At 49.4% G+C, this 12,704-nt stretch overlaps 1 protein-coding gene across 1 annotated transcript in view; it reads left to right on the top strand.

Annotated features, from left to right (window-relative positions):
- dnah10 (dynein axonemal heavy chain 10) overlaps window positions 1-12,704 on the top strand; it is a 140,706-nt gene that overhangs the window by 100,966 nt on the left and 27,036 nt on the right. The window contains 9 exon segments of the mRNA XM_033043074.1: window positions 995-1,198; window positions 2,864-2,944; window positions 3,465-3,662; window positions 4,163-4,324; window positions 6,959-7,133; window positions 8,503-8,684; window positions 10,175-10,311; window positions 10,409-10,626; window positions 12,040-12,261. Coding sequence (XP_032898965.1) covers window positions 995-1,198; window positions 2,864-2,944; window positions 3,465-3,662; window positions 4,163-4,324; window positions 6,959-7,133; window positions 8,503-8,684; window positions 10,175-10,311; window positions 10,409-10,626; window positions 12,040-12,261 — 1,579 coding nt within the window.

Genomic DNA, 12,704 nt, shown 5'->3' with positions numbered 1-12,704 from the left:
CCATCCCCCCACTCGTAACAAGGGCAGAGTCACCCTAGTCCTCACCTTTCACCCCACTAGCCGTCACATACAACAAATAGTCCTCCTTCATTTTCGCCACCTCCAACGTGACCCCACCGCTCGCCACATCTTCCAATCTCCCCCCGTCTGCTTTCCGCAAAGACCGCTCCCTCCGTAACTACCTGGTCAATTCTTCCCTTCCCTCCCGCACCACCCCCTCCCCGTGCCCTTTCCCTTGCAACCTCAAGAGATGCTACACTTGTCGCTTTACCTCCCCCCTCGATTCCATTCAAGGACCTAAGCAGTCGTTCCAGGTGTGACAGAGGTTCACCTGCATTTCCTCCAACCTCATCTATTGCATCCGCTGCTCTAGGTGTCAGCTGATCTACATCGGTGAGACCCAAGCGTAAGCTTGGCGATCGTTTCGCCGAACACCTCCGCTCGGCCCGCATTAACCAACCTGATCTCCCGGTGGCTCAGCACTTCAACTCCCCCTCCCATCCCTAATCTGACCTCTCTGTCCTGGGCCTCCCCCATGGCCAGAGTGAGCACCACCGGAAATTGGAGAAAATTGGAAGCAGCACCTCATATTCCGCTTGGGCAGTCTGCACCCTAGCGGCATAAACATTGAATTCTCCAATTTCCGGTAGCCCTTGCTGTCCGGTAGCCCTTCTCAGCTCTCCCTCAGCCCTTGGACTCCTCCTCTTCCTTTTTCCTTTATTCTCCCCGTTGCCCGCCCCCCACCCTACAGCAGTCTGAAGAAGGGTTTCGGCCCGAAACGTTGCCTATTTCCTTCGCTCCATAGATGCTGCTGCACCCGCTGAGTTTCTCCAGCACTTTTGTCTACCATCAGTAGTGAATTACACCAGGGATCAGTAGTGAATCAGAATTCTCACACGACTTCTTTGGGCCAGCGACCCTGGGCTGTAAAGGAAACTACAGAATGAAAGCAAGCTGGTGCTGATGGGATTTCTTTGTTAACGTTCTTTTCCAGGCATTGTCCCGGCACTTTTTCCAGATGACGAGAAAGAAACGATTTTAGGACAAGTAAGAGATGAAGCAATGAAAGCTGGCTACAGTCCAGCTAAAGAGAGTATCTGGCAGTACTTTGTTAATAAGAGCGCCAGTAATCTGCACATAGTATTGGGCATGTCACCTGTGGGAGATTTATTACGCACACGGTGCAGAAACTTTCCAGGTTTGTCTATGTCATTGTATGTGTTACAGTGCTTGGATTTAGTTGTTGTATTACAGTTAGAGATCATGTGTAATTTCTACTCAGTGGGCTTGTACTTCAAAGGAATTAACAGTATGAAGCATGAGCCTGGAGATCCCAGTACTCGACACCCAGGGAGCCGCTGGGTGGGTGGGAGAGGTGGGTGGGTGCTGAGGGGGGTGCTGGGTGGGTGTGTGGGTGGGTGTTGAGGGGGGAGCTGGGTGGGTTGGTGGATGGGTGGTGGGTAGGTGCTAGATGGGTGGGTGCTGGGTGGGTGGGGGGTGCTGGGTGGGGGGGGTGCTGGGTGCTGGGTGGGGGGTGCTGGGTGGGTGTGTACTGGGTGGGTGGGGGGTGCTGGGTGGGTGGGTACTGGGTGGGTGGGGGTGCTGGGTGGGTGTGTACTGGGTGGGGGGGTGCTGGGTGGGTGGGTGTTACTGGGTGGGTGGGGGTGCTGGGTGGGGGGGGTGCTGGGTGGGGGGTGCTGGGTGGGTGTGTACTGGGTGGGGGGGTGCTGGGTGGGTGGGTGTTACTGGGTGGGGGGGTGCTGGGTGGGGGGTGCTGGGTGGGTGTGTACTGGGTGGGGGGGTGCTGGGTGGGTGGGTGTTACTGGGTGGGGGGGTGCTGGGTGGGGGGGGTGCTGGGTGGGGGGTGCTGGGTGGGTGTGTACTGGGTGGGTGGGTGCTGGGGTGCTGGGTGGGTGAGCACTGGGTGGTGGGTGCTGGATGGGTGGGTGGGAGATTGCTGGGTGGGGGGTGGGAGCGGGGTGTCGTTAACCGCCTGCATTAACCACACGTCAGAGGCTGAACGACCAATGCTCTCTCTCTAGGTTGACAACTCTACAGATGATTGAGAGTTCACATATTGGATGCTCATTTGATTGATTGGGTTTGTCTGCTTTATGGACAAATTCTAAATGTAACGTGGAGTGGTGGGAGTTGCAAATTCTACTTATTGTCCGCAACACTGAGGGAGGTGGACTCAAGTTGTGAAACTCATTCTGTGGGCTATGTCTTTATAACCAGAATGTTGTGAGGCCTTTTCTATACGCAGAGTGAAGAATATTGGATGAAAACTCTTCTGTGGTTCTGAAGAGGAAACATGGAAAATAGGTGCAGGAGTAGGCCATTCGGCCCTGGGATCCAGCACGGCCACTCAATATGAGCGTGGCTGATGATTCCATTCCTGCTTTCTCCCTTGATTCCGTGTGATTTGCATCTCTCAGCGTTTCCACATCAATGTTCTATCGCTCTAGCATCCCTGCTGCCAACTGCTTTCACAAATGGATTATTAAAATGGAAATGAGTTGACTGTATATTTACTAAACAACTTTAGTGATTGAATTTTCAGTTTATTAACTGCAGAAGAAGCTTTATGTGTCATTCTTGCAGACTGAAGTTATATTTGCTGTGCTGTGATAGGAATAGCTCTCATGTTATATATGATCTGTGGTCTATAGACCCTAACCCTAACCATTCACCCATGGTCTGTCATATACATTGGTCTATAGACACACTGAACTTTTATCTCCCGTAATTTGTTTACATATTCTGTTGTGCTGCAGCAAGCAAGAATTTCATTGTCCTATCTGGGACACATGACAATAAAACTCTCTTGACTTGACTTGACTGAGACAGATGTGTTTTGCAGGTCTAGTGAACAACACTGGGATTGACTGGTTCTTACCGTGGCCGCCTCAAGCCCTGCTCGCTGTGGCACAGGCATTCCTAGGTGAGCTACATGCCCCTTCACTCAACCTAACCTTGCTCTGTCAGGTGAATGTGTGGGCAAGATGCCAGGCTGCAAATGTACCTTTAGGCGAACAAGTTGTGGAGTTCAGAAGCAAATGGAACCCGTTAATCCTTCGCAACAGTTATCTAAGCTGTTTGTGAGAAAACTGAGAACTGAATCTATACTGAGGCACAAAATGCTGGAGTAACTCTCCGGGGACAGGCAGCATCTCTGGAGAGAAGGAATGGATGACGTTTTGGGTCGAGACCCTTCTTCAGACTGAAAGTCACGGGAAAGGGAAACGAGAGATATAGACGATGATGTAGATATAAAACGATGATAAAGGAAATGGGCCATTGTTAACTGTTTGTGGGGTGGAAACGAAAAGCTGGTGTGACTTGGATGGGGGAGGGAGAGAGAGCGAGAGAGAGAGCGAGAGAGAGAGAGAGAGGGAATGCCGGGGTTACTTGAAGTTATTAATGATACTGAGGCACAATCATCTGTCATTCCCTCTTTGCAGGAAAGAACCCAATGATTCCAAGTGAGCATTTTGAAAATGTGATAGACCATGTGGTGATGGCGCACGATTCTGTGGAAGAGTACAGTCAGACATTCCTGCTGAAGTTACGTCGCAGTAACTATGTCACTCCGAAAAACTACCTGGATTTCATCAATACTTACGCTCGCTTATTGAATGAGAAAGATCAGTTCATTTTGGGTAGGATCAGCTCATCAAAGGGAAAGTGAACCAAAGTTTGACAATGTTTATTGAGTTCAGGGACTTACTGTTAAACCATTTACATTCTCCTTGTGTGTAAACTTTTAAAAAACAGCTTGCATTTGTTAAATTTGTTAAATGATAATGGTCTTGCATCTTGTGACTACACAACCAGATTCCTTTATACACCTGCATTAATGCCCCGAGAGGTGAGAGAAGTTCCACCGAAACAGTGGAGAGATCAGGATGTTGATCAAACATTGGATGGAGGAGAGGAAAGTAAAGAGGCGGAGGGATTGGGGGAAACTCCAAGCAGAGGAGGGAGGGAGGGGGGGAGGGAGGAGGTGGGTGGGAAGGTTGGAGAGCAGGGATTAGAGCTAGTGGCCTGCTGAAGATCCAAGATGAGGGCCCTGTCAGGGGAGACGATGACTTCTAATGTTGATGAGAGCAATGATACCGTCACCAATTCTAATGCAATCTCCTTTGTCATCTCCCTGCAGCGCAGTGCAAGCGTTTGGAGGGTGGATTGGACAAGTTAAAGGAGGCCAGTGTTCAGCTAGCTGAGTTAAACAAGAAGCTAGCAGTACAAAAGGTTGTACTGGCAGAGAAAACCGAAGCGTGTGAAGCCCTGTTGGCAGAGATTGCCCTGAACACCACTATTGGTAAGGCCAGCTTGCTGGATATCCTTGCGTGTCATTCAATGAAGTCACAGCTGATCCATGCAGCCTCAACACCACTTTCCCTGCTCCCTCGTTACATAAAATGCCGGTCCGTCTCCATCTTGTCATCACCACGCCCCTCGCATGGGATCAAACCCTCTGAGAGGAGTTCCCTCTTGGTCTCCATCTGACATGGGTGCTTCCTCTTGTTGAGTCTATGACCCCCATTAACACTCCTGCCAATCCCCACAGAACATTGTGTGTCAATAAGATCACCTCTCATTCTTCCGAACTGTAATGAACCTCACCCCAGCCTGCTGAATCCCCAGCACACGTTGATCTGTCAGCTGCTACCTTCAAGTGTTGCTGCTAACATCAATACTGTCAGCTCAGGTTTCCTACATTTATCCAACAATGTACATTTACCAGATGGAGATCAACAAATCTATGGTCACCCTCACAGATTCCCATTGGTGCTGCAGCTTCTGTGTTGAATGGATGGTTCTGTGCATGGACTCCCCTGCAACCATGCACAAAGGGATGCACATCTGTCACATCACTTCAAAGGAGCAGCTCAAGGTGGATATGAGTGATCTGCTTTGCTCAATGCCCCTTGAGAAACTGATCCAACACTGTTTTGATCAGTCTGGAGAAGGGTCTCGACCCAAAACGTCACCTATTCCTTCTCTCCAGAGATGCTGCCTGGTCCCGCTGAGTTACTCCAGCACTTTGTGAAACGTCACCCATTCCTTCCCTCCAGAGATGCTGCCAGTCCCACTGAGTTACTCCAGCACTTTGTGTCTACTGACCCAACACAATGCATTCTCCTGAAAGGCCCACTCTAAATTGGAGATTGTGCCCTCAGGGTGAGGCATGGTGCCAGCCACACTGTTGCAGAGGTGCCCAGTCCCCACCACTTTACACTGTGTTACATCACCACGTTACATCACCACGTTACATCACCGTGTTAGGAGGTGAAAGTTGCTGACAAATGAATTTCAAACAAGGTGGTATTTAATTTTAGTCTGTGCCAATCTTTGCAAAATGCAAGGTAGACAAAAATGCTGGAGAAACTCAGCGTGTGAGGCAGCATCTATGGAGCGAAGGAAATGGGCAACGTTTCGGATCGAGACCCTTCAGACTGATGTGAGGGTGAGGGCGGGAAGAAGAAAGGAAGAGGCGGAGACAGTGGGCTGAGGGAGAGCTGAGAAGGGGAGGAGAATGCAGGGACTACCTGCAATTATAGAAGTCAATGTTCATACCGCTGGGGTGTAAATTGCCCAAGCGAAATATGAGGTGCTGCTCCTCCAATTTACAGTGGTCCTCACTCTGGCCATGGAGGAGGCCCAGGACAGAAAGGTCAGATTCGGAATTGGAGGGGGAGTTGAAGTGCTGAGCCACCGAGAGATCAGGTAGGTTAATGTGAACTGAGCGGAGGTGATGGGCGAAGCGATCACCAAGCCTACGCTTGGTCTCATCAATGTAGATCAGCTGACACCTAGAGCAGTGGATGCAACCGATGAGGTTGGAGGAGGTGCAGGTGAACCTCTGCCGCACCTGGAAAGACTGCTTGGGTCCTTGAATGGAGTCAAGGGGTGATGTAAAGGGACAAGTGTAGCATTTATTGCGTTTGCAAGGGAAAGTGCCAGGAGAGGGGGTGGTTTGGGTGGGAAGGGACAAATTGACCAGGGAGTTACGGAGGGAGCGGTGTCGGCGGAAAGCAGACAGGGGAGGAGATGGGAAGATGTGGCCAGTGGTTGGATCCCATTGGAGGTGGCGAAAATGTCGGAGAATTATTTGTTGTATGTGACGGTTGGTAGGGCGGAAGGTGAGGACAAGGGGGACTCTGCCCTTGTTACGAGTGGGAGGATGGGGAGAGAGAGCAGAGTTATGGGGTATTGAAAAGACCCTGGTGAGAGCCTCATCTACAGTAGAAGAGGGGAACCCCCGTTCCCTGAAGAATGGGGACATCTCCAATGCCCTGGTGTGGAACACCTCATCCTGGGAGCAGATGCGGCGTAGACGAAGGAATTGGGTGTAGGGAATGTAGTCCTTGCAGGAAGCAGGGTGGGAAGAAGTGTAGTCCAGATAGCCGTAGGAGTCAGTGGGTTTATAGTGGATGTCGGTCAGAAGTCTATCACCTGCGATGGAGATAGTGAGGTCTAGAAACGGTAGGGAGATGCCGGAAATGGTCCAGGTGTATTTGAGTGCCGGATGGAAGTTAGTGGTGAAATGGATGAAGTCAGTGAATTGTGTGTGTGTGCAGGACATAGCACCAATGCTGTCCTCGATGTAGCGGAGGTAGAGTTCGGGGATAGGGCCACGGTTCGCCTCGAACAAAGAGCTCTAGGGGCGAGTGGAGTCAAGGGATATGGGGAGAAAGCAGGCACGGGTTATTGATAGGGGACGATCAGCCATTATCACAATGAATGGCGGTGCTGGCTCGAAGGGCCGAATGGTCTCCTCCTGCACCTGTTTTCTATGTTTCTATGACGTACCCTACAAAGAGGTGGGCATAGCTAGGGCCCATGCGCGTGCCCATAGCTACGCCTTGTATTTGGAAAAATCCACCCTTTTACAAAATGCAATATGTCAGAAGCATAAACAAATGTTGATATCCATGTTTGTATTTTCCAGCTGAGGAGAAGAGGAAGCTGGCAGAGGAGAAAGCTGCGGAGATAGAGGAGCAGAATAAGGTGATAGCTGTGGAGAAGCAGGAGGCAGAGAATGCACTGGCCGAGGCACTGCCCGCCCTCGAGGCAGCAAGGGTGGCTCTGCAGAGTCTGGACAAGTCAGACGTGACAGAGATCAGGTAACACCTGCACACCCTCAACAACACTGGACTTTCTAACAAGTTAACAAATTCAACTGCATTGGGTTACAAGGACGGTGGTAGAGTATGTGTAGAAAATTGACAAAAATGGGAAAAAAAGAGTTGTGGAGCTTGATTTGTCGAGCCTGGGTGATGTATATTGTGGTATTCCTCTGATATGTTGTTGTGTGGGTGTTGTTGTTTGTGGGTGGTGTGTGGGTGTGTTGTGTGTGTGGGTGTGTGTGTGGGTGTTGTGTGTGTGTGTGTGGGAGTTGTGTGTTTGTGTGTGTGTGTGGGTGTTGTGTGTGTGTGGGTGTGTTGTGTGTGGGAGTTGTGTGTGGTGTGTGTGGGTGTTTGTGTGTGTGTGTGGGAGTTGTTCAGAAGCCCTACCCCTATTGTCTTCCATACTTCCTTACAGCAGAGAAGGGGGGACATCTTTATCAGCGGTTCCATATTTCCACTAATTTTCCATGTATCCTATTCTCCTGATATCCATCCATGGGCCCAGATTTTACTGTGAGAGAGGGGGGAGTGAGAGAGGGGAGGAGTGCGCGGTGTGGAGGGGGGCTGTGTTGGGCTCTAACAGGCCACTACACTGTGGTCAGTGAGAGAGGGGAGACTGAATGAGGGGGCAGTGAGAGAGGGGGGGCTGTGGTGGGCTCTACTGCAACAGGTCATGCTAATTGAGAGTTGTTCGAGTCACACTGGTGTCTGACCAAGTTGTGAGTTTGCACCACATTTCTAACGTGTCTTGTAGGTGGCCAGAATTGTTGGGACGTCTCCAGTGCATTGACATCTTTCCTGAAGTAATGAAGTCAGTGCAGTGCACACTACTCTGGTGATGGTATTAATGTCCCATGCTCTCCCTATCCTTTTTTCATTTGTATTTCATTCCACTTTCACACACCAGTAACATTCAGACTGCTGGTTTCTCTCTCCACGGATGCTACCTGACTGATGAGTGTGTTTTTGCTTCATTTCCAACACCTGTCTTATTTCATTTCCAGCAACATCCTGTCAGCTTTCCTAATTACTTGGCGTCCATATATAATACAGTGGCCCAGCGGTAGGGTTGCTGCCTTACAGCACTTTCAGCACTAGAGACCCGGGTTCGATCCCAACTACGGGTGCTGTCTGTATGGAGTTTGTACGTTCTCCCCGTGACCTGCGGGGATATTCTCCAAGATCGTCGGTTTCCTCCCACACTCAAAAGACGTACAGGTTTGTGGGCTAATTGGCTTGGTGCGATGTAAATTCTCCCTAATGTGTCAGTGAGGCCGGTGAGCTGAAAGGCCTTTAAACTGAACTAATATTGGTGAGAATTGTTTAAGTTGAAGATTTAAATTTCTATCTGTTTTGTAATGAAAAGGTCGTTTGCAAAGCCTCCTCGACAAGTACAGACAGTGTGTGAATGTATCCTGGTGATGAGAGGCTACAAGGAAATTAACTGGAAATCTGCCAAGGGCATGATGTCAGAAGCATACTTCCTCAAGAGCCTGATGGAAATGGACTGTGATGCTATTGGGCAGGCGCAGGTCAAAACTGTGAAAGGTGAATGTAGTGGCAGCAGAATTACCAGCAAACTCTCTGTGCCCAGACCACTGGGTGTGTGTGAAGCTCCCATACCCTGTCTGGCCCAGTCCTTCACAACTGCTCGTTATGAGGAATATTGGGGATGAAACATTACTTGACCCAACCCACTTCTTAGGTGTTTTGGGCCAGGTCCCTTCTTCAGTATTCCCTGCAGTCTGAAGAAGGAGCACGGCCTGTAATGTCAGCTATCCATGTTCTCCACAGATGCTGCCTGACCCACTGAGTTACTCCAGCACTCTGTGAAACGTCACCTATCCATGTTCTCCACAGATGCTGCCTGACCCGCTGAGTTACTCCAGCACTCTGTGAAACGTCACCTATCCATGTTCTCCACAGATGCTGCCTGACCCGCTGAGTTACTGCTGTGCGGTTCAATCTATTGTTAAATTCTCTTTCTTGCGGTTTATCTTTCTATTAAATTCTGGATGTGTGCGCTCACCACCAACAGCGCGATACAATTGAGGTGGTTGTTTGGCACTGAGCCATGAGACAGAGACTCCTTGCTGTGAGATCGAAGGCCAGATGGGGGCAGCAGAGTTCCACACCTGAAGAAAAGTAATTGTTGTGCCCAGCCTGATATGGCCTCCTGCACAACTGCTTCACTCCAGAACCTTGCACAATCCCCTCATGGGTATGACCTTGTGAACTCTATTCTTTCAGACAGAGAAGCAGAAAGTGCAGGAAACTTCAGCAAGTCAGGCAGCATCTGGAAGAAGCAACAAAGTTATGCCCCTTCGCTCCATAGATGCTGCTGCACCCGCTGAGTTTCTCCAGCATTTTTGTGTACCTTCGATTTTCCAGCATCTGCAGTTCCTTCTTAAACAACAGAGTTATGCCCCTGTCCCACTTAGGAAACCTGAACGGAAACCTCTGGAGACTTTGCGCCCCACCCAAGGTTTCCATGCGGTTCCCGGAGGTTGCAGGTGGTTGCCGGAGGTTGCAGGTAGTGGAAGCAGGTAGGGAGACTGACAAAAACCTCCGGGAACCGCACGGAAACCTTGAGCGGGGCGCAAAGTCTCCAGAGGTTTCCGTTCAGGTTTCCTAAGTGGGACAGGGGCATTAGTGTCTTGGACTGAGGCATTCATTAAAGAGGGAAAACAAGTTTGTTTTCAGTTGCAGAGGTTGTGGGGGACTGGATAGGATAAAGAGAATCTCTCTTCAGAGGGACCCCTGGTTGCCATGGAGATGTTATGAATGAAGCCTGAATTATCATTTATGTTCCTTTGATCATGTTCTCTCTAATTCCCCTCATTAACCTATGAGCTGAATGACTTTGTTTGGAGTTTCCGATCAATACAAGAAGTCAAAACACCCCAGTACTTTGACAGAATTAACAGCAATCTCCCTCTAGATTGCAGATGAATTTTAGAATGTTTTTATTAATAAATAGAACATAATCTGCACCTCACGGTCTCAAAACTAATCAGTTTTGTACAAACTGTACCTAGGTTTTCTCAAGAATCTGAACACGTCGCTTGAGGAAATGCAGGCGATCAGCAGAGCGGGTGCAGGGATGTTGAAGTTTGTCGAGGCTGTAATGGGCTACTGTGATGTGGCCAGAGAGATCAAGCCCAAGCGAGAGAAGGTAGTTCACCCTCAGCAAAGCCACCGGGCTTCTTGTCACCATTCCATAGTTTGTATTGTGCTGGGATGATCAGCTGGGTGTGTTTGTGCTTCTGTAGGTAGCCAGGCTGGAGCGTAATTACTATCAGAGCAAACGTGATCTAGAGAAGATCCAGGCAGAGCTGGCAGCCATCCAGCATGAGCTACAAGCGCTGAGCAATCGCTACGAGGCAGCAATGAGGGAAAAGCTGCAGCTGCAAGAAGAAGCAGAAATCATGGAGCGTCGATTGGTGGCGGCGGACAAGCTCATTTCTGGGTTGGGCTCGGAAAACGTGCGGTGAGTCCAAGCAGGGCTACCTCATGTTGGGCACTGGGTGCAAAATAATCATCAGTGGGATGACACACTGGGAAGCAGAGAGAGAGCAAGGATAGAATACTGAGGATAGATAGACTCTGAGCAGAGCTCCGCAGAGCAGCCTGCACCCTGAGTACAAGTCCATCCACACACTCAGCACCAAATGCAAAAGCTGAGCATTGGAAATTCATCAGAGTCAATATTTCAGATCAATGAGCTGTTGTTGGACGGATTGTGAACTTGCAAGCCAACAGTTCAAACACATGGTGAACATAAAGGCTAACCTGACCTGCAGAAACCCAGGAACCCAGGTACTTTCCAACACAAACAGAAAGCTTTGTCAGTTTTAGATTTTAGAATGGACTAGACTAAGTGGGACCCGTTGGGTCCCAGCATCACATGGGAGGGCTGGTCACCAACGCAATATTCCACCTCTCCACCAATTCCAATATTGCTCGCCAGTGGGGGGGGGGGGCTGTCTGTTGCGCTAGTATGGGTGTTGCGGGCCGAAGGTACTGGTTTCCAGAGGGCTAGTATAGACATTGTGGGCCGAATGGATTCTTGGGCTGGCATCCGACTGTTGCAATGATTTTAAAAGCCAAGCCGAGGCAAACAATTGGGCTGTAGCCACTTGACAACCAAATTTCATTTTGTGAACACAAACTTGTTAAAAAGGCGACGCAAACAATTGGGCTGCAGCCACCTGACAACCAAAATTCATTTTGTGAACAGAAACTTTAAAAAAAGGCGAGGCAAACAATTGGGCTGCAGCACCCGACAACCAAATTTCATTTTGTGAACACAAACCTTTTAAAAAGGCGAGGCAAACAACTGGGCTGCAGCCACCCGACAACCAAAATTCATTTTGTGAACACAAACTTTTAAAAAAGGCGAGGCAAACAATTGGGCTGCAGCCACTTTACAGCTGCATCGAGGGGACTCTCTGTGGAGTAGATGTGCATTCAGTGTTATTCGCAGCTCAGAGAGCCGTGACCCTCTCGCTTCCTGGGTCAGGCAGAGACTGAGTGAGGCACTACACTTCCGGGTTTTATAGTCCCTCCCCCTGCCACTAGCGGGGGCAGCAGAGAGAATGGGGAATTTTTTTTAAACATTAATATCTCTGATTTTTCATCGATGGGAAAAACACTCTGGTCCCGGAAGGCGGAGGGGGGCTCTGAGCGAGGTAGTCAAAAATGACGGCCATTGGTGGCGACGTTCTCTCAGAATTCGCAGCACAGTGGGCCAAAAGCGGTCAAGATCAGACTTTTAGTAATATAAGATTATAATCTGTTGCTAATATTCGACTGAAATATTTCATGAAATGTGGTATTAAGAAATCTCTCTGGATTGTAAACATCAAGTAGTTGGCATTCACCTTCATTTGCCCCCACACAGCTGGACCAATGACTTGGAGGATCTGAAGGTTCGGCGGGTGAAACTATTGGGCGACTGCCTGATGTGTGCTGCCTTTCTGAGTTACGAGGGGGCCTTCAGCTCTGAGTTCCGGCATGAAATGATTTACGACAAGTGGCAGAGCGATATACTGCAGCGTGAAATCCCACTCAGTCAGCCCTTTCGCCTGGAAACCATTCTTACCGATGAAGTTGAAATAAGCAGGTCTATCCTATCTACTGTTGCTACTGCCTGGGAACATTCCACCACCATCCCTGATAAAGCCATCCACTTCTCCCCATTATGGTTCCATAATAAAGACTCAGACAACAGCACAGGAGCAGCTCCTTCAGCCCACATGTCTGTACAAACATGATGCTGCATTCAACTAATCATACCTACCCGCATGGGATCCATATCCCTTCATTCCCTGCATATCCATGTACCTATCTACAAAGCTCTGAAATGTCACATATCTGCCTCCACCACCATCCCTGCCCCCCCCCCCCCCCCCCAATCACTCTGTATAAAAAACAAAACTTGTCCGCACATCTCTGCCCTCTAGACTTTGATATATATCCATCCTGCCTTCCTACCATGGAGACTTGCTGTCCTGTATTTGTAATAATTTCAGGACATTTTGAGATTTTACAGTCAATGAGATAAGT

The sequence above is a fragment of the Amblyraja radiata genome, chromosome 25 (genome assembly GCF_010909765.2).
Source record: "Amblyraja radiata isolate CabotCenter1 chromosome 25, sAmbRad1.1.pri, whole genome shotgun sequence".
NCBI lineage: Eukaryota > Metazoa > Chordata > Chondrichthyes > Rajiformes > Rajidae > Amblyraja > Amblyraja radiata.
This window is presented reverse-complemented; position numbering and strand designations above follow the sequence as displayed.